This window comes from Elephantulus edwardii, unplaced genomic scaffold (assembly GCF_000299155.1).
Source record: "Elephantulus edwardii isolate Elephantulus edwardi_28Jun2011 unplaced genomic scaffold, EleEdw1.0 scaffold00171, whole genome shotgun sequence".
Classification (NCBI taxonomy): domain Eukaryota; kingdom Metazoa; phylum Chordata; class Mammalia; order Macroscelidea; family Macroscelididae; genus Elephantulus; species Elephantulus edwardii.
The window spans coordinates 3,627,519-3,650,149 of NW_006399921.1; the positions used below are offsets into that span (position 1 = coordinate 3,627,519).

At 44.9% G+C, this 22,631-nt stretch overlaps 1 protein-coding gene across 1 annotated transcript in view; it reads right to left on the bottom strand.

Moving 5' to 3' along the window:
• The window catches only part of SORL1 (sortilin-related receptor, L(DLR class) A repeats containing), a 236,260-nt gene that overhangs the window by 70,436 nt on the left and 143,193 nt on the right, over positions 1–22,631 (bottom strand). Inside the window, exons 17-24 of the mRNA XM_006895608.1 lie at positions 22,108–22,280; positions 20,643–20,774; positions 18,536–18,627; positions 16,278–16,524; positions 14,935–15,073; positions 6,826–6,999; positions 2,999–3,112; positions 108–230 (exon numbers count right to left, since the gene is read on the bottom strand). Coding sequence (XP_006895670.1) covers positions 108–230; positions 2,999–3,112; positions 6,826–6,999; positions 14,935–15,073; positions 16,278–16,524; positions 18,536–18,627; positions 20,643–20,774; positions 22,108–22,280 — 1,194 coding nt within the window. The remainder of the gene's footprint in view (positions 1–107; positions 231–2,998; positions 3,113–6,825; positions 7,000–14,934; positions 15,074–16,277; positions 16,525–18,535; positions 18,628–20,642; positions 20,775–22,107; positions 22,281–22,631) is intronic.

Sequence of the window (22,631 nt, forward strand, 5' to 3'; positions counted from 1 at the left end):
TGTCCCATTTACTCTGGATGAAAGTGTTCCAGTGGAATTGAGCCTTGAGTCCCCAGCAAACAGCACTGTCAACCATGATTCCCCATCTGGACCCTGCGTCCCCTCACCGCAGTGACTCTCATCACTGTTGTCTCCACAGTCATCCTCCAGGTCACATTTATAGGACAGTGGAATGCAGGTCCCAGACTCCTGGCAACGGAACTGGGTGTCCAGGTCACAAACAGTGGTTGCTAAAACGGGAAAGAGACGGGATATACCTGTTAAATGCAGCCACTTCTTCCTACACACATACCCACCCCTGGAAAAGCAATTAAAACAAACAAAAAAGCAAACAAACAAAAAAGAAGCAGATTTTCATTGCAGCTACAGATATTAAATCTAGACTTACAGTAGAAAATAATTCAGTAAAAACCTGAAATTCACAAGCAAGGGCTAAGGGGGGGGGCGGGTATCTTTCCATGGACCGCTTCCATCTGGACAGAGCTGAGAAAAACTGTCATCTGGTGACAGAGGACACTAGGACATTGACATCTGGCCAGGATAGTGGTCGTTAGATCCCCTCTAAGATCTCTTCATGTGGAGGGTCCCTTCCTACGTAAGTGCCAGGGACCCTGCGTCTAGAAAGCCACCATTAAGGAGGCCCAATTTCACACAGGACACTGGCACTTGATAAAGGCCATATGGAGATACAATAGTTCTGCAGAGACATGAGCTCTGCAGATGTCCAGCCTTAGATTTGTCTCTCCTTAGAGTAACTCTAACTTCCTAAGCCTCATTTTCTTCAACAGTCAAGTGGGGGAAAAATACATAGCCAAGTTCCTGCTACCAGTCAGGAAGACTAGTTCCAAATCTTGGTTCTACTACCTACAGTTTAACTCTAACCATCTGGACCTCTGCTTTTGCTACCACAAAACAGGGAAAATACCTCCCTCGTAGCATCACTGTAAAGAATACAGAAACAAAGCTGAGGACAGCGCCTATAAAGACACAAACACAATGGCTTGAAGCAAATGTCAGTGCTCTTCCTCAGAGCCCCTTGGCAGCAGGATGAGGACAGGATTAGATCTGTTCTCTCTCCTGCATAGAAATGTCCTGGGCTTAAGCACAATCCCCAGGAACCAGGAGAAAGGCCGCCAGAAAAGTTCCGAGAAAGAAAGGCTGTTCTCAGGAGCCACTGAAGGACTGACATGACAAAACACAACCCAGGGATGGCGCGGGCGGGTGTGCAGTGACATGAAAAGCCGAGCGGCATCGCTGCTCGTAGACACCCCGGCAGCGCTTATTTGAGGCTCCATTTCTCCTCTGTAACTGAGCTCTGGGTGGGAGGAAAGGGATGAATGCAAAACTGACAAGACTGCAGGGGATTCACAACGAAGCCCTGAAAGCCTGACAACCGCCCAGCTGGAGGAGTCTGGTTAGGAGGGAGAAGAATCCACCGATAGCATTCCTCCCATCCTCCCCTCCCAGCGCCTCATCCCTGGCAGCTGATGGGACGCTCTCTTCCGATAGTGCCTGTGGTGACCTGGGCCTGTCCCGCAGCCCAGTCCGGCACAGGGAGGGCCCTCGCCAACAAGAAAGGCACCTCTCTCCAGGGCCAACAGCCTTGATGTGAGGGATCCTGGGAAAGTAAGTGCATCTCTTGTTCCTATTATTGTTTACCATCGAGTCACAACTGACCCCTAGCTGACCCTCCACCTGGTTTTCAGAGGCAGTAAATCGCACAGGAGGAGACTGCCCATCCTTCTCGTGCAGAGCAGCTGGTGGTCTTGAACCATGTGCCTTCAAGATTGTAGCACAGTTTCTTACCACTAGGCCACCTGCATGCAGATCTCCTCACCTCTGTCACATCTGACCTGCTAGGACGTGAGATGTTCAGAGATAGGAGTAAGCTGGCGCTAGGAAGCTAAGGTCTCAGGGCCACACTTCAGTGCTGTACTCCAACACAGGCGACATTGTCAGGATTTGGAATCTATTCAGAGGCAATTGGTTTGGTTTACTTCTGCTTTTTCAAGCCTGCCATTCTCCCTCTGGGTGAAAGACAGTCAGTAAAGCCCAAGGAAAATGATGAAGGAAGGCTTTTGATAGCTAACAGGCAATGGGAGGACACACCACAGTAGGGCCCAAAGGAATTTAAGGCACTGACTCCTTCTTAGCTGCCTTCCAGGTGAAGAAGAGTGTGGACCTGGCTAAAGTCTCCACTAAAGGCCAGGTGATCTTTTTAGGTAAGGTGACTCTGGGTAGACTTGAACCTCCGACCTTTCATTTAGCAGTAGAATATGTTAGTCAGCTGCACTACCCAAAGATGTTACGTTGGTAGTCAGGAATCTAGAAAGCATCAGTTCAAAGAAGCTGTTCCTTGGCACGCATGCCCACACCCCACAGCCCAGGCCACATCAGGCATCACTAATCAATTAGACTGCTCTCTCTGGAGGCAGGCAAGTTGCCAGCATCAACTGCCTGGGGCAGCATATGAAACAAAACATTTGGCAGGCTGACTATGAAAATCTAAGCGTTTTGTATTTCTTAAAGACAAGCTATCAAAGACCATCTATCTGCCCAGGGTCATCCACATTACTGCTACTATAGGGTCAAGATTGCAGGCCAGATTGCCACAACTCAGCTCAGTTGAAGCCAAGTGATGGTTACTTAAAAATTTCTAACAATAAGTGTCTACTCAAGTGGCGTTATTTCCCTAGCCTTAATAAAGTATAATATCTGAAGGTGGAAAAGGGTGTAACTGCTTATGGAAACATTATTTCTTGAGTACCAAAGTCTCATCAGTTTATATGGTCTTTGCTAGTCCCTGGTGCCCAACCCCCTGAGCTAGAGACACCCCTCCCCGAGTTGGAGACTTCCCCTGAGCTGGAGACACACACCCTCCTGAGCTAGATGACCCCCCTCTGAGCTGGAGATCCCAGAGTGAGCAGGCTCTGACCAGCCTGGAGAACCAGGTTCAGTGTTCAGCTTTCTGGGGACATAGTGAAGCCAGAAGACTCACGGCAGTTCCGCTCGTCGCTCATGTCTCCACAATCGTTGTCGAAGTCGCACCACCAGATGCTGTTGATGCAGTTCCCGTTGCTGCAGCGGTACTGGTTGCGCAGACAGGTGCTCCCTGGCCAGCAGGACCAGAGGGGAGGAAATGGAAACAGCATTAGCCTCACTGCTGGGCCACAGGGTTTTCCATCTGAGCATCCTCAAATGACATGTCTCAGATGGTCAGGGGAAGGAGGGGTGGCAAGTACAGGAGTGGACGGAGAAGGACTCATCTGCTGAGGGCCTCTTTATCCTGATATTGGTAAAAATGGAGAAGAAGCAGGATGAGGGGGTTAGGGTGAGCAGAAAGGGCAGAGATAAAGCCAACTACGTCTACTGGGTAGAGGTTACTATACGGCAACATTACAAAATACTAACTTCATGGTCTCTCTCCATATCTCTCTCTAGCGCTATCTCATTGCTGTGGAGTTAAGCAGGGCTGTAATTGCATGGGAAGCGAATGTCCATCTTTCTCAGCAGTGGGTGGATTTGAATTGCCAGGGAGGCACCACCTTAGTAGAGAAACTCTCTCTGGTCTAGGACTATATCACCAGAGCTCCCTACTATCAACCCACTAACGGGCTATATACCTACACAGTATTACAACACACACGTTCAATGTCTACATTCAATCTATACAGTGAATCCTGCTGTGAAAGCTAGAATTTGGCATGACTGCCTTCTTCTTCCGTGTCTTATCAGTATTTGGCTCTGATAGCATGCAGTATTACCACTTCTCTGACTTCATAAGAAAGATCTGCATTTTCCTTCTCCTACAGGTTTCTGCCTTATACAAGTTCCAGCTTCCACAAGTTTGGCTTCACATACATTCATGCTGTAGACATAAGCTTCATCTATCAACCAAGCAGTTTGCTAAGATTCTTTTTACTGCATATTCTTGGAGGAGCTATTTGGCCCCATGGCTTCCTTAAAACAAGGAGTTCTAATTCCTTACATGTTGTTGATTGCCTTCGAGTCGAGCACAACTCATAGTGACCTTATGAAGAAAAGGCCTGAACACCCTCTACAACTACCAACATTTATCAAAGTTTATAGAGTTTCCAGAGAGATGTGCCACATGCCCAAAATATGTGAGATGCAGCTTCAAAATCCTAGCCTCCAATGAGAAATTTGGTATCACTCTCTCCAAGACAGACCTATTTGTTTTCTTGGCAGTCCTCGGCATGTTCAAGATTCTACTCCAGCATCACAACTCGAAGGCATCTATGCTTCTTCTTCTATCATCCTTAGCCATTGCCCAACTCTCTGAAGCATAACAAGTAATTGAGAAAACCATGGCCTGCGTGAGGTGCACCTTTGTATCTAGACTGACTTTACTGTTCTTCAGCACTCTGGAGAGGTCCATAATAGCACATTTTCCCAGTGCAATTCATCTTTTAATTTCCTGACTACTGATAGGGAATACAAGCAAGTTGTAACTGCTAACAACCTCAATCTCTTTTCCATCTATTACGGTGTTGCCAATTGGCCCAGTGGTGAGAATCTTTGTCTTCTTAATGTTGAGCTTCAATCCATATTGAAGACTAAGGTCCTTGACCTTTTGTAGCAATTGTTTCAGGTCTTCTTCAGTTTCAGCAAGCAAGGTTGTGTCATCTGCATATAGGAGGTTGTTAATGAGTCTCCTCCAATCTTGAGGCCACACTCCTCATAAAGCCCTGCTTCCTGAATGATCTGTTCTGCATACAGATTGAAAAGGTATGGGGACAGGGTGCATCCCTGATGCACTCCTTTCCTGATTTTGAACTATGCAGTGTTTCCTTATTCTGTGCTGAGGACTGCTTCTTGGTCCAAGTATAGGTTTCATATAAGCACGATCAAGTGTTCTGAGACTCCCATTTTCCTCAAGGTTTGCCACAATTTCTGGGATTCACACAGTCAAATGCCTTTACATAGTCAATGAAACACAGATAGATATTCTTCCGGTATTCTCTACTTCCTGCCAAGATCCATCTGACATTGGCAATAATATCCCTAGTGCCACGACCTCTTCTAAACCCAGCCTGTATTTCTGGTAGTTCTCTGTCAATGTACTGTTGAAGTCTTATCTGGATAATGTTCAGCAGGATTTTGCTAGTTTATGATATTAGTGATATTGTTCGATAATTTCCACACTCTGTCAGGACACCATTTTTTGGAATGGGAATAAATATGGATCTCTTCCAGTCAGTTGGCCAAGTAGTTGTCCTCCATATTTCTTGGTACAACTTGGTGAGCACGTGCAGGGCAGCATCTGTTTGCTAAAATACATCAATTGGTATTCCATCAATTCTTGCGGCTTTATGTTTTGCCAAGTCCTTCAGAGCAGCCTATACTTCCTTCCTTCATCACCAATGCCTCTTGCTCAGGTGTTGTTTCTTGAAATTCTTCTGTGTCAGCCAATTCTTTTTTGTATAATGACTCTGTCTACTCCTTTCATCTGCTTTTAATGATTTTTGAATCATTCAATACTCAGCCCATAGCATTGAGGGGGGAGGGGAGAAACACCCAAAAAACCAGAACACACTGTTTTATAAACTGGGTCAAGGACATGTAATAACTGGCCTCTTGTTCGGGTGGCCAACGGCACTCAGTGGGGAACATGGAAAAGTCTTCACACTCCTCTTGGAACCTCCTGCTGACTCCATGGCATCACAAATAGCTCTAAGGGAACATTCAGGGTCAAAGTCTCAGCTCTCCAAGCAGGAAAGGCTTACCTTCTTTCTCATTTGTACTTCTTAAGGATGGTGGATTATAAATAAGTGTAAGATGCTATATTTCACTGTCCTGGACTAAAAAGCTGCTGGGATAAAGGAGGTTATGTTCGAGAAATAGAAGCTTGGAGACAAGGAAAAGCAGGAATTCTAGACTGCAGTCCCGGAACATCATAGCAAAGTCTAATCCAAGGGGTTTATCGCAAGAGGGAAGTGGTAGGTGTAGTAACTAGAAATGAAACATCAAGTAAGTTTTTGGAGGAATAATTTTAAAGGTAAGGCTAGAAGAGCCTGGAAGTACAGACCCCACATCAGCAGGCTCAAAGCCCTTTGAAACACTGCTCCAAATGCCAGGACACTGTAGGGACTGGAGTGGGTGGCGCAGAAATTGCCAGGCTGCCTGGGGGAGTCTGGAAGGAACAAAGTCAGTTCTTTTCTGGTCAGGCTGGTTCACCTTACAGGACTCAGCAGAGACTGGAGAACCTAGGTGGTGGGATATGGGTGCGTGGGGGAGCGAGAAAAAGCTTAACAAAAGGGAGACTGTGAGGAAGCCTGGGACATGAAACTAAAAAGCATAGCTACTGTTTTGTACAAGCAGCTTACGGCTGTTTGAGAGAAATAATCAAGTTCGACGGGCCTCGATGCTAATCTGAATGTCTCTAGAAATCTGTTGATATTGGCATCGGACCTCAGCTCACAGCTACCCCATGCACAATAGAGTGTCTGGTACTACGGTCCACAGGGTTTTGGTTAGCTAACTTGGGCAGTCAAGCCAACGCCTTTCTTCCTGGTCTTTCTCCATCTGGAAGCTTTGCTGAAACCTGTTCAGCATCAGAGCAACCAGGAAGCCTCCAGTGCCAGATAGATGGCTACACCTGAAGTGCATTAGCCAGAAGCCCATCTGCATTTTCTGCACATTTGCAAGAATCCTCCCACTGAGTCATCACTCCTCATGCAAGAGTCTACCAGATTTGGGTTTTATCTAGGACCTTTCTCAATAACCTCAAAAAGACTAAGGAATAGAGCATACCGGAGAGAGGAGGGAAGGAGGAAGTTGGGCAGAAAAGGAAAAGGGACACACCTTCTTTGACACAGGTGTTGTTTTCCAAATGATACCCCTGAGGGCACTCACACATCAGGTCCCCAGAGGGCAGGACCTTGCTCGGCACACCATCTGGGCATCTGCAGCTTCTACTGTGATTGGCCTTGGGCAAGCAGAGCAAGCTGCAAGGTTTGGACACACAGGCATTGCTTCCTGGAGTGGAGACAAAGAGCAGAGGGTAATAAACACAGAGCACTGAATGGGAAAATAATGGCCAGTCAAACTCCTCTTTCTACAGACTCAAAAACATGAAGGTCAGAAAGGCACAGTCTGGGTCCCTGCTGGGCCAGTAACCTCTGCACAGAAGCCGAGCAAAGGCCTGACCAATGAGTTCACCAAAGACTTACCTTCCGGCCTGAGCTGAATGACACAGCTCCAGGATCAAGCTGGGGCAAGCAGATGATCCTCCCAAGGATTAGAAATCAGAATGCTGAGAGACTGAGGAAGTAGCCAGGGGAGCTAGAGCTGCGAGAAAAGTGCCCTAGGTGTCAACAGGGTACCACTGCAAGGGAAAGGTGGAGACAAATGAACGCAGCTAAATGTCAGTCTGCTGCCAGTGAGAAGACAAAGGTAGATTTAAGGAGAGAAGAAAGGACGAGGCCATAATCCTGGAGGAAGAATGACAGAGAAAGAGACAGACAGACTGAGAGCTGCAGCTATGCCAAACCCACGACCAGTCCCCATAAGGCTCACCGACGCTTTCCATCACTGAGTTCCTTATTAGCTCCCTTTATTCTGTCAACAACATTTTTCCCTTCAATTAGCTTGAGTGATATAAATGGGTATCTGTTCTCTGTGATACAAAAGCCCTTCACTGTAACACATAAGAAGCTGCAATAAAACCTCAAAGGCAGGCTGATCGAATCCACCAGCTTCTCTGTGGGAAAAGAATGGGCAATCTCCTCTCGTACAATTTACTGCCTCTGAAAGCCCACTAGAGGGTCAGCTATGGGTCTGTTCCAACTCAACACCACAGAACAACAACAACTCTAGTAGTAACAGAGCCAGGTAAAGAACACAGAACTTCTCTCAACTCACTGTGTTAGAGGATCGCTTGAGTCACTGCTGTTGAGTTGGAACCAACTCATAGCTGATCCTCCAGTGGCTTTTTGGAGGCTGTAAATTGGATGGAAGGAGATGGCCCATCTTTTTCCACAATGATGATTCTTCAATCTCATGGACAGAGACCTCAATGAGATCCATATCCAAATAAACTGTTTCCATCCAGCCAGGATCTCAGCCTATCTCTGTCTATCTTGGCCTACAAGTTGGAATATGGGGTTCAATAACTACAATCAGTATTGATGTGAGCGATGATCCAGGTATGCTGTGGAATGGAGCGTTAAGTGTTTTAGTTTGGGTTTTGTTTGTGTGTATGTTTTAGTTGCTTTTTAAAAAAATCAGAAGTAGTTGACTTTAATGTACAGAAATCTACTATGCATTGCTAACCTAAAGGCTGCACATCTTTGGTGGTTCAAACCCACCAGCAGCTCGTCAGAACAAAATGAGTCATGTCCTGTTAAGATTTATCACCTCAGAAACCCGGTGGAGGGTGAGTATGAGTCAGAATCGACTTTTTAACCGGCACTGCAAATGAACATAAAGATCTCAGTGACGGAGCAACAGCATTGCCTGGATGCTATGGGTAAGAGAGTATGAGGCATTACTAAGTAGGCAAAATAGGGCACACCCACACATTTAGGTCTGTATGATGAAATACTCAAGGCCAGTAATAACTGCATTAACCATGAAAGTCCAGTTACCATAGCTGAATACCAGCTGACAGGGCAGAGCCAACCGCTAATGCCTGTGCTCTTGGTTGTCAGTTCACCCTGACCTGTTTTGCAAGTGGAAGCAACCCTTATGTCTCAAAGCTACATGCCACTGAGTCCATGAGGGAAGGCAAAATCAACAAAGAGGTGCCAATAACAAGAAATAACTCAAAAAGGAACTGAAATGTGTGCTTTGTTCATATAGGACAACAGATCACTCAGTGTTTCAAGAAGTTCCAAGGATCATAGTATGATATGGTAGTGCTTAAAAATATTCAATAACAAGATGACATTCGTGCATGGGTGTTCCTATAAAGCATGTCTATTCTTCACTTACTGAATATTCCTCTGACATTTCACATTTACAACAGCAGTAAGAAGAATTATTTCAATATATTGTACATTGTTGTTACAAACCCTTGAGTCAGAGCTGATACTCCAGCAAGTTTTCAGAGGCAGTTTAAACACATGAAAGGAGACTGCCCATCTTTTTCCCACAGAGCAACTGGTATATTCAAACCGCATGCCTTTGGGTTGGCAGTGCTACTACCACTAAGCCACCAGAGCTCCCTTCTGTACATTAATGGCATACAACACCAAGACGCAAGGTGAAAGCAATGTGGGCTCCAACGGTTCATTGCGTGTCAACTGGGCCGGTCGTGATCCTCTGTGGTTTGCCTATTGTGTAATGATGTCATCTGGCACATTGGCAATTATGAAGTTGTCATCTACTTTATAACTGATGTGGCATCCTCCACTTTCTCATAATGCCCATTTTTATATAACATCCTGGTCTTTGGCATCTAAGCATGTAAAAACGATGAGGAGTGAGTGTAATGGTACTGTTTTCATATGATGAGCAATTAAGCTACCTTAAGAAGCAAGAACTAAGAGAACAGGGCCCAAAAGGAGGTATAGATTTCAGGGGGCTGATCCAGACAAAGATATGTCAGTATTCACGAAAATACTCCAGTCACTGACCCCAAAAGGTGGACAATGCACAAGTGTACACACTGGCATAGAAACAGAAGCCCTAAAGCAGAGAAAATCTGGAAGGAGATTGAAGGAGACTAGCCAAGCTCCCAGAGACACCAGAACATACCCACAGGCCCTTTTTATAAATGAGATGCCACCAGCTGTGTGCTGATGAAGACAATGTGAACAGCATCTTGTCAGCTTGTAGAGAACACAAGTGACAACTGCCCCTTTAATCGTCACCGGACACTTGGTTCCATGATGTTTACACTGGGCATGCTCGGTGTATCTTCAGAATTCTTAGGAAAACTGATAGCATGAGTTAAAACACTGTTACCTAGATTAACTATCTTGATCATAACCAAAATAAAATCTCCCTTTAGTAATGAGTACTTATTTCATGACAGATTTCCTTTTTATTTTTTGGATTCTGGGGCTTCGTCTGACATACTTTGGACATGTTGTAAGGAGAGACAAGTCCTTGAAAAGGGACATCATGCTTGGGAGGGTAGAGGGACAGTGCAGGAGGGGAAGACCCTCTATGAGGTGGATCGATTCAGTGACTGGGGTAATCAGGATGGGTGTGTCAGAGGCAATGTGATTGGCACAGGATAGAGCAGGGTTTAGGGCTGTTGTACATAGGGTCGCTATGAGTCGCAAATGACTCGACGGCACATAATAACAACAACAACAACAATGAGAGATATTTAAAAACATGTAATTATGGCAACTCAGAAAGATAATTTCAAGAGCTTGAAAATACTTTAAATCATTACAACAACTGGATGTCTTCATAACCTTGCAAAGTAATCCCTTAAAGAAGAACCTCAGCCAGGGGCTGCACAGCTACCCTGGGCAACTCTGCTAAGGCCACCTTTGATGCCATCTCAAAGACCTACAGCTATCTGACCCCAGATCTCTGGAAAGAGACGGTGTTCACGAAGTCTCCCTACCAGGAATTCACAGATCATCTTATAAAGACTCACACCAGAGTCTCCGTGCAGAGGACTCAGGCTCCAGCTGTGGCCACCACATAGTGGATTTTCTATAACAAATAAAGTGAATTAAGTTCTAAAAAAAATAAAAGAAAAGAAATACTCTCGATGAAGAATAAATCCTAGCAATATTTTTAAATCACCCAGGTATAAAGTCAAGAAATTTATAAATAATAACAGTTCTGATTTACTGATGTGCTCATCACCATGACAAGTCCAGTAATGAATTCTTATTCCTCTGTGGCATAGGAGGCTGGGAAGGAACGAAGCTGGATAAAGCTGGGCTGTGTAGCTGGAGGGCCCTGGGCCTGACCACTTTGCCCTCCTACCGGGCTGGGTCAGAGCTTGCCTCGCAGAGCAGGAGCTGTCTCCAGAGCTTTACTCTAACTGCTGCAAGGCCTGTGCTCACATCCTGAAACCTGTTCTGACCTCCAGGGCTGTTGAGTTACTGAATTTCAGGGCCTCCTGCAAGAGTTCCAGGAGCCTGGCTGCACACTCAACCCCAGGATGAGGCTTCAAACCACATTCAACTCACTTTGGGATGTCATTAAACTCGCACACATTTCTTCCCAAACACCCTCTCCTCTACAAATGCCACTTTCTTTCCTCTCTTCCTACTCCATCACAGCCTTGAGCTGTAGGGCACTGTGCCTCAACTGAGCTCAGTGCTGCTGAGAATCTACCTTGAGGCAGTGGCTACAAACAACAATGAGCCAGCATTATCAGCCAGATGAATGCCCGCCCACCCTCAGGAAGGGGTGGACAGCAGAGTCAGCTTCCCAGAGGACAGCAGAGACCTTCCTCAAGACAAGGGGCACTTCATGTGTCCACTACCATATTAATAGGAAAAATAATCTGTACATTTGAGTTTTACTCTTGTTGTTAAATATAAATGGAGGATAATGACATGGTCGATAAGTGAAGAAAAGGCGTACATACTTCTAAGCCACTGTACTATTACTGCAGCTGCTGTTAGGTACTACTAATAGGAAGACCGCATGCACCATGGAATGAAATGTTGCTGGATCTTGTTCCATTCTAATCACAGGCAAATCTCTGGGATCCATGTGATTTTCAGAAGCATATTACCAGGCTTTTCCGACTTTCTACTTCATCTTAGTCTGGAAGCTCCACCGAAATCAGGTCAGCATCACATCAATTTTCAAACATGCACTGACCAGGAATCAAACCAAGGCCCGTATGTAGAAGGCGAAAATTCTCGCACTGACCTCATATCACGAAAAGACTTCAATTCCAAGAAAAGATGATCAGAGAGAGAGTAAGACCTAATGGCTTTATAAATAAAAAATAAATAGATAAAAAGTCTAACTAAGCTTTGAAGTCAACTGGGCCAAGACTAAATGTGTGACCAAAACAAGTTACTGAGCCTGACTTTGATGTTCTCTATAAAATGAGAATCATCATTGAACACATGGGTTCTAGGAAGACTGAGATACTCATGCCCATAATATACACTAATTAATAGAGTGTTGATGACATAAAGTACCTTAATACACTGAATTGTATTCAGTCATCGTTATTTGTATTTTACAGCTGGCTAATAGAACATCCTGCATATATCAAAACCAGAAAATAGCGGTTGACCGGCATCAGGGGCTGCCAATGTGCATCATGAACTTCCAGTACCTATTTATGTGCAGGAAAAGCAGAAAGTGTACAGCAAAAAAGAGCAAAGCCAAGAGGTGTGTAGTGCACACTAGCAGAGCTGGCTGCTGTGACTGCAAAAGTTTTGTATTAACTAGGATGAGCTGAGAGGTTACAAACTGGCTTTCTGGCTCTGCTGGGCCAGGGGCTCTCAGCTGGCTCACAATCACAGAAGAATAAAAAGGAGCCCCGGGAAGAAATAGAAGAAGGAGCAAAAGAGGGGAAAGAGGAGCCCTGGGCCACAGGGAGGGGGTGGCCTGGTCCTGCGCTTTCGGGAGCCTATGCCCTCCCAGCAGCACGCAGCTCCCTATACACCAGCCTTTTCTCCATCAGATGCCCCTCAAGCCCCAGAAGTGCTCAGTTTGCAAGAAGGTGATTCTTTCATGTGTGAAGGGCATGATCACATCTGGAAACCACATACACACATGTTGTTATTGTTGTGTACCATCATGGTGGAACTGGTCCTTAGCTGATCCTCCAGTGTGTTTCTAGAGTCAGCTAACCACATAGGAAGCGACTGTTCATCTTTGTCCTGCAGAGCAGCTGTCGGATTAGAACCACGTACCTTCGGGACTGCAGCACAGCTGCTTACCACTAGGCTTTAGTCAGGTCCATAAAACCATTCCTCGTGTCGCTGCGCACAGCTGTGCCCCAGAAGCTGGTAAAAGTAGCCAGGAAGAGCCGGGGAGTAAGAGCCCAGGCAATGTGACTCCATCCACACACCAGAGCCTCTGGAGCAGCTGCCATACACCCTCCACAGGCATGCTTATGAGCACCTGTGCGGATGAAGGCAAAGCCTGCGGGACTAGGTGACAATTCAGAAAAACTACTTCTATCCCTAGAGCTATGTGGTTCGAATCCACCAGATGTCGTGCTGGAGAAGGAGGGCCATCTCCTCCTGTACCAGTCAGATCTGATTTGACAGTACACACACCAAAAATATTTAAAAAAAAAATAAAAAAATAAAACAACAACCTACTTTTGTCCAATTAACTCCAACTCAAGGTGGCCTCGACATGTCAAAGTAGAACTTGGCTCCATAAGGTTTCCAGTGGCTGATTTTCCCCCCCAATTTTTTTGTAGACTGTTAGGCCTTTCTTTCAAGGTTCCTCTGAGTCGACTCGACCCTACAACCTTTCAGTTAGCAGCTGAGCGCATCAACCTTTTGCACCACTCAGAAACTGGTAACTTAGAGCACTGCTCTGACCCCACATGGCGAGCAGGTCCCATCAGTAGAAGTGTCTTCTGCCTAACAAAGACCCTGAGATTTGAGTCATTAGCTCTAAGAAGCATGGTTTCTTCATTTCTTCCTATTTTAAAACAAACCCCTTCTCTAGATAAAATGTGAGCTGGAACGAAAGCGCAGCTCCCACCTAGTGAGGGGACTGTGGGGCAACTGGTCAGTACTGGTGATTCCATTCCCTAGTCTATGAACCATGGTATGTAAACCCAGCCCTGCTCATCCTACAGCTTTACATTTGGAGGATACGTCAGTCTTCTAAGGGCGATTTCCTGCTATCCTCACTGGTCTCAAAAGAATAAAAATGACAGCAAGAACTCTGACTTCCCCTGTCAATTTTCTCTTAGCACAGGGCCAGCCAAGAAACACAGAACACTATCAGCATTCTCATTCAAAACGGGAAAGTTAGCCATCTGTCAATACAGGGAGCCAGCCGACCCAGGATGGGGTTTAATCCTGTGGAGACAAAGACGCTATTTTTTAAAGGGAGACCCTGAACTCTCATTTCTAGAATCAATAGTGTGGTGGGGAGATAAATGAAGGTACAAAACAGAGCTAGGAAGAAGGCTTTCCACCGGGTAGACCAGGACTCCAAGGCGGCTCATCAAAGGCTCCCGCAGCTCTTAAGGATTCCCCTAATCGATCTTTAAAACTGAAAGCGCTACTAACTACACCTGCCTGCCCCTCTCTCTCCCTCTCTACCCCTACATAGTTACTGTTTTGTCTTAGTCCATTTTTGTCAGGCAATTCCATTGACCTGAAGACTGGTGAGCATCAGAGCCACATTCAAGCTGGTTACTGATGTAGCACTGGCCAAGAATCGAGCCTGAGTCCCACACACAGAGTGGGGGAATTCTACCACTGAAATACTGGTACCCCAAGTACCAAGCACCAGTAAAGTCTACTGAGACAAAAAAACACAATCCCCTCATTCATGGGATTTAGAGTATCACGGTAGAATGAGTTAACTAAATCATCACATGAGAATATGTCCAGTGATGGCAGAGGCAGGGACATAACAGCACGAGGTCATCTGGGCAACTAGCAGCTGAGACAGGGGCCTGTGGGGAAGCACCAGCTGCACAAGCACCCAACACCACTGCAGCACAGGCTGTACATGTGCCAAACGAGGATTAACCACATGCTGGGGTGCTCCCAGCTGCAACACAAGCCACACCAACAATCAGGAAGGGACCAAGGGCAGGAGGAGGGTGTAATTACCCACGGAGCACCAACACTCAAGGCAGGCAAAGACATGCTGTCTTCCAGCTGTTTGTGTATCATTAGAAAAGAAATTAAGATGTCATTAGGAAGAAATTAAATAATGTGCATGTTGTCGTCACAACAGAGATGCTGGCTGCCAGATCTCACTGTGCAGAGACTGCCCACCCAGTCCCTCTCCCGGATCAGGTCTGCAGCAACGAAGGCAGAGACCGCTCACCAGTGCTCTTCCCTCGGTAGAAGACCTTCATGTCCATCAGCCCAGTGAGCTGGCTGGCCAGGATCTCCATCTGGGATCCGCTGTATTTGGAAGCTCGGAATATGCTGAGCTGTGACCAGTCATCCCAATAGATCTCATTCTGAAAAAGAAAAGTCTCCTGTTTAATCCAGCTCTGTGGTGCTGCATTCTAAACCCCATAAACACAAGAGTCCCCTCCAACAGTGGATATTTGACATTTAAGACTGGCCTGGTAAAGATTCTACTTAAAATCAACAGCCGGTGATTTTACTCAAATCTCACCAAACAGCAATACAGAGAACCTCAACCTGAAAAACTCAAGTTTAATTCCAGCTTTCATTTCAAAACCTTCCTTCCAAAGTTGGGGAAGAATGAATCTGTGCTCGAGAATTGAAACTAATAGTTGACATAGATGGGGTTCCCTTGACATTGTCACAGAAGAAAGTGAGCAAACCTCACCAAAGACAACAAACTTTAGCTAAGATAAGGTTACCAACACGGAGAAGCAAGTCCTGAGTATCCACAGGAATGAAGGAAGCTCACCTGGTAACCTTCTGATATCTGAGAAGAGAGACTGGCCCCTGACACCTCTGCCTGACAGCCTTCCCTAATTAATTATGTTGTTATTGTTGTTGATGACCTTCCAGTCAAGCATGCATGACTCAGTGACACCATATTTATCAGAGTTCATAGAGTTTCTGGAGGCATGTTGTTTAGCAAGTGGATGCCACTCCTGCTTCCAAAAGTAATCATACAAATTTTTTTGTTTAACTATTATGATGATAATAATAATATCAAACAACCAGGGAGCTCTGGTGGCTTAATGGTAAGGAATTGCATGCAGCCAACCCAAAGGTATGTAGTTCGAATCTACCATCTGCTACACAGGAGAAAGATCAGCACTCTACCTCCAGAAACCTACTGGAGGGTCAGCTACGGGTCGGTGATGATAAACAAAAATAACTGTGATGATAATACCAAAATAAACCATACAAATAAAAAATGAGCCCACTTTATAGAAAACAGACCAGCACCTCTGCAAAAATCCAAAGACAGGCTTTGAACCTCCAGATGATGCTATTCATGAGGAAGCTGTGGTGGCCTAGTGGGAAAGGAGTTGTGCTGCCAACACAAAGGCAGGCAGTTCATATCCACCAGCTGCTCCGAGGGAGGAAGGTGGTTAATCTCCTCCTGTGTGATGTACAGTCTCTGAAATCCCACTGGAGGATCAGCTATTAGATGGTTCTGAGTCAATGGCAATGAGTTTCAGCTGCTGCTTACAAACAGCCTGACAACCGCCAGTGGAGGAAACACAGAGGACTCGCCTTAAAGACCGCAATGGCGTAGGGGTGTGGGAGGTTGTCCAGGATGACCGAGCGCTGCTGGCCGCTGAAGCCGATCCGCTCAATGCAGTCCAGGTAGGCATCGGTCCAGTAGATCCACTGATCGTCCACAGAGATGCCGTTGGGCCACTTGACATCCTCCGACACGAGGCGAAGCACAGCAGAGCCATCCATGTTGCTGCGGTAAATGCCAGGCCTCAGGTCGCCCCAGTCAGTCCAGAACATCACCCTGACCAACACAAAACAGCACAAAGCCATCAGAAGGGAGGAAAAGGGAGCTCATGTACTTCCCAAACAGGCATGGGAGCCCTCCAGAAACATCGTTGATAGTCTATGATTAACATTTTAAAAACATTTGATTCCTTCATCCTGAAGGCTCTCTCCTGGAAATTATATTATGGATAGAATCACATTATGCAAATACAGTGTACAAAGATGTTCACCACAAATTTGTTTATAGCAGAAAAAAAAGTATGTATGTGAATTGTATGCATGTGTGTAAATAGTATGTGAATTACATATATGTATGTGGATTGTAGGGAGTTCTGGTGGCCTAGTGGCAGAAAGCTGTGCTGCAATCCTGAAGGCACATAGTTCAAGGCCACCATCGCTCCACAGGAGAAGGATGAGCAATCTCCTCCTGTGCGATTAACTGTATCTGAAAACCTGCTGGAGGATCAGCTATGGGTTGGTTCCGACTCCATGATGCACAAAAACAGTGTGAACTGTGGTGATGGAGAAAAACACTGAATATCCCATGGACTGTCAAGAGAACAAACAGATGTGTCTTGGAGAAAATGGAACCAGAGTGCTTCTTGGAGGCAAACCTCTCACATATGCCTCTGCAAAGTCTGTGAATTCTGAGAAACAATGATAGGCTACAAGTCTTTTGTTCCTAGGGTCACTCTGAGTCATGCTCAACTAGACAGCAATCAACAACAACAATTCGGTGGAAAGGGATATCATGATTAGAAAGGCTGAGGGTCAACAAAAGAGACAAAGACCTTTAACAAGATAGATTAACACAGTGACTATGGCAAAGGGCTCAAGATTGGGGATAAGGATGGCACAGGAAAGGACAGGGTTCAGATCTGGTGATCATAGGGTCACTATGAATCATACTCAACTTGATGGCATACATATATACATACATACAGTAATCTCAAACTGTAGAAGAAACTATAAATTATGCATCCAGTAAAATGCTAAAAATCCTCATAATCTGAGTGTACTTTCATAAACCACCTCTAATAAAAATAAAAATATGTAGAATAATTAATATATCATGATTCTATTTGACAGATGTGTGTTTTAGAGAAACTTACTGTATAGAGTAAAAAAATTAAATTCTAAATGATACATAAAAAAACTAGTAATAGTGATTAATCATAGGAAGTTTGAGTACAGATAGTTAAATAGGAAAAAGGAGAAAAGAAGTATTTTTACTTCAGATTAGGGAGTGTTCTTTCACTACTTTCAATAGAGTGTATCTTACTTTTATGTCTTGTTATGTGTCGTTGAGTCTGAACCAATCTATAGAGGAACCTCCAGCAGGTTTGGTGAGCCAGTAAGTCACACAGGAGGAGACTGTCCATCCTTCTCCTGAGCAGCCACTGGTGGATTTGAACTGTGTACCTTTCAGGCAAGCAGTGCAGCTCCTTACTCATTTAGGTCACCAGACCTTTATATGATTCCTTATATAATTTTCTTTTACATTGTCATTCTACCTCTCAATTACAAATGCTCTGAGAGGGGGTCAGAGTAAAAAGACTAATCCAGAATTTTCCTCTTCATTATATTTCTTGCTGTTAAAATGGTCATTAAAATGCTCTTTCTTGGCTTAAGTACATGCCTACTGCTAGTGAAAAAGAAGAAACTTCATTCAACATCCTAGGAGACAGTGGCCTGAATACATAGGTGGCTCTGCACAAAACTCACCATATCTAACTCAACCTGACTATCTCTATTGAAACACCGTTTTTCATATTTCTTTTCAGGGGAAACAGACTACAAACACAAGGCAATTGGATGTTGAAAGAGATTCAGACGCTTACTAGTGAGAAGAGCTTGGGGTTACCTGACCAAAAGGTATGGTAAGCTGTGGCTTAAAAACATCTCAGTTGATAGATTATTTCAACCACAACCCTGAGAAACCATTTTTGTCCAGCATTTTGCCTTTCCAGGAGACACCAGCTGTGGCAGCTGACACAATGCTGATTCCCCTTCTGGGACGCACTCACCCCTCTTGTGGCACAAGGACCAGAGCCCTAGGCCGGTCAAGCACAGAGGAATTGACGACTGCCAGTCGAAAGTCGCCATCTGGATTAGCTACCTGGCAAAAAGAGGAAAAATATAAGAGGAAGCTTAAGCTCTTTAAAAAGCTCACATTGCAAATTGCCCACCCATTCCCTGCCCACAGACACATCCCCTTAGCCCACCTGACACTCCTGACAAACCCATCTAGAAATCCTCCCTGGTACCAGCCAGCAAGCTGCCCACATCTCTCTGGGTCCTTGTGATTTTCAGATGGTCTGACACAGAAGCCAGGATGATTTGTACAAAATAAAGGGTCAGGTGTGTCAGAGATGGTGAGGCTGGCTCAGAATAGGGTAAACTTCAGAGCCATTGCTCGTAGGGTTGTTATGAGTCGTAGTCACCTTGATGGCACATAACAACATAACAAGTATTTAATTATATGTTAATATTTTTTTTGAGGATTAGAATTGCCAGAGAAGCTCAACATTCTAGTAAGCAGCACAACTTACTACGGACTACATCATTGTTCTACACTTTCCATAAAATAAGTCCTCCATGCCACTGGCTTGCAAATTAATCTCCATGTAAATCAGACTGGTCCTACATTCCCTGTCCTTCTTCACCTCCCACAACATCAGGCTGGTCTTCTCATAAGAGTCCACATCTGGTGCACACTCTCTCCTGCCCACCCTACCCATCTGACAGCCCTCACTAATCAAACATTGTTTTCCCTTCAAAGACCACTTGCTGGCCCACTTCTCTCCCTAACTCTTCTCACCCACTCTGACCACTAAGTTCCTGTATCTCTTGTGTTGACTCAGCTTTGTACAAACAGTATATGAACTGTAACTTGTCTCAGGCCAAGTCTGAAAGGGTAGAGACCCGAGCTTCACCTGCATCCTGCTGGCACCTAGCAAAGTTTCGGTCCCAATTAAGAAAGGAGAGGGAAAGCAGTAACAAGACCACCTACACACACTCAGTACACGCCAGGCAGGGGGCATCTTTCCACTCATTCATATTCATGAGGTGAACACCATTACCATCCTCCTCATCAAGGCCTAGCTCAGAATGCAAGCTCCTAATGCTGCCCCAACTCCCTACTCAAAACATCGCAGTCCCCTGTTTTCAATCTTTGCAACTCATCACCACCAAAACTCATGTGTTTACTTCCTTATTACATAACTTGGTTTCACCACTAAAACTTAACTCTAACAGAACCTGGAACTCAGCTACTTGCCTGTCATCAAAACCTAAAAGCATACTTGGCCCGCAGCATACCTTCAAAAGGCTCTTGCTGGTTGAGAGAGGAGAAGTACCTTGCCTGAAGCCATTAAGCTAAAAAGGTATAGGCCAAACCTGCATCCATTTCTCATATTTGTGTCTTTGGTCTTGTACCTTCTCTTAATTCTCTGTCCTTGTGTACTGTCCACTCAGCCCAGAATACTATACTTTTGTGTAGAGAGAAATGACAGCCAGTACTTCGAGGCCTCAATAATAACTTCCAAGAGTTGAGACAATAATGCTGGTGGTTTATAGGCCATTCATTACCCTCATGTTACCTGAGAGACACCAGGGAGAAGAGGGTACTAGGTAGCTAAGTCCCATATAAGTACAATAGGAAACGACAGAGCCTATCCCACAGAGCTGCTGTGAAAAGTGAGTTAGATAATTCATGTAAAGTGGGCCCAATATGGCTCAACAACCACTAATATCCATCATCATTATTAACAGTAATAACAGCTTTAAGGTTATTATTACTCTAACAATGCTATAGTATTATTGTTACAGCATTACAATATTATGGTATAGAGCACAAATAAATTGTTTAGATCATAACACTATGATTGATTATTGTTATTACTCTATGCTTCTCTACTAACCAAAAAGATGTCTTTTCTGACATATAAATGAAATTTCTGTTTGGTGGATTGGGGTATCCTATTCTCATATAAGGCCTTCCTGGCTGTAAGTAATCCTTCCCTCCTCCAGAGGCTCCTAGAAATTTCAAGAATAATCTAACACACTGGTTATTGCTTGGAGCCCAGATGTTCCAGCTCTACTTTGTTATGGACAACTGAGGAATGCACATACCTCAATCTTCTTAAAGCCAGCATCCACCCAGTAAAGCAACTGGCTCAGGGGTTCAAACGCCAGAGCTTCAACGGTCTCCAACCCGGAATTGATGATCACCTCCTGCCCTGTACTTCCATTCAAACACAGGCGCTACAGATAGAAAAGGAACAACCAAGCAGTGGAACCCTCAGATGGCCTCCTGCCCCATCAGTCCAAGGAATGGTCAGGCTTTGTTGAGTAGGTTTACATGGCAAAGGATGAGATGATCTATATTAGTGCATCTTCATATAAATGAAATGGGATTTAAATAAAAGCATTTCCAAAATGTATTATGATTTCCTGTTTTAAGAAAACAATGAAACAGAATATAAACATTTTCATCACACCTCACTGTTATGAGCGCATGGGACCAGACTCATCAAGTGATGAGGTGGGAGATTAAGGTGGTATAGGAGGAGTCTGTTCACATTTAAAATTAATGAAGCCAGACAGCAATCTCTTAAACTCTTGTGGTTGATTTTTATAGCATTCCTTACTTGTGAGCCTCCTGGCTGTTGGTAATGCTAAGGGGCTTCTCTGCTCAGAGGTCACCACCATCCACCCAAACCTCCACCCTCATGTCAAACTCTCTACAACTGTTCTTGCACTACAAGTCCAGCTAGGGCTTCCTAGCAATGCTTTCACAAAAGAGTTAAATCAGCAGTGAATAAGCCCCAAATGGCTCTCATTTAAACTGTGTGAGTGGTGGGTGGGTGGGTGTGTGTGTGTGTGTGTGTGTGTGTGTGTGTGTGTGTGTGTGTGTGTATTTGCCTATCCAGAGATCCTCACAACTTCTTTTCTGGTTCTTGTCTGTGTTCAGAAAAGCTGACAAGAACAATAATATGAACTGTGCAATAGAAGAGACCAGTCCTTCAAAACAGACACCAGGCTGTTGAAAAGTGAAAGGTCATCTAAGAGAAGAAGACCTTCAACAAAATGGGTTGACAAAGTGACTGTAACAAGGGGCTTGAGCCTGACAGGGATCACAAGGGCACTACAGGAAAGGACGAGGTTCACCTCTGCCGTCCATGAGGTCAATATGTGTCACAGTCAACTCAACAGCACCTAACAACAACATGAATAAGTCAGGTATGACGTTATCAGCTTGGTGTCAAGGACCTAAAGAGTTTAGGACAGTAAGAGGGTCACTATTAATCCTACATCACCAGTTCAAACACCACGCCAGCAGGAAAAGTGACCCCTCCCTTATAAACAAGAGAGAAGATGTAGGTCTTCCTTTCTCTTTATTACATGAGCAAAGAAAGAGAAAACATAAAGTTAGGAAACGTAAAAGCATCATTAGTGGGCTCCGAAATGAGTAATGCTTACAAAACTCCAGCCAGCTATTTCTTTAGGTCTTATAAATGACGTTTATCAGAGTTAGATACTCGGGCTTGGGCAATTAGAAGGCACAGCCCTCAGGGCTGGTCCAAGGCTGACTCACCTGGATGATGTCCAGGGCCAGGTCAGACCAATACAAGCAGTTGCGCTCATAGTCAAAGTCCAGGGCCACTGCTGCCCGCAGGCCAGTGAGAGGCAGCTGCTCCGTGGCCCCCGAGGCCAAGTCATAGCGGTGGATGGATTTCCGCATGGCGTACAGGATGAACTCATTCTCCTCTGTGGAGACAGATAGCAAGGAGGTTGGGCGCAGCATGTGACATGGTCCTCTCCCATCTGACATTTTTTTCCTCATCCACAGCCCTACTGGCTCATCAAGGATCATAGGAAATCAAGTCAAGGGACATTGTGGAGAAACTGGAACTCTTATTCACTGTTGGTGGGAATGTAAAATGGTGCAACCACTATGGAATGCGGTATGGCACTTTCTCAAAAAGTTGCAAATAGAGATACCATTTGACCCAGCAATTCCACTACTGGGAATATACCCCAAAGAGACCATAACTGCCATTCAAGCAGATATATGCACACCCATGTTTATCGTGGCTTTATTCACAATAGCAAGGAGTT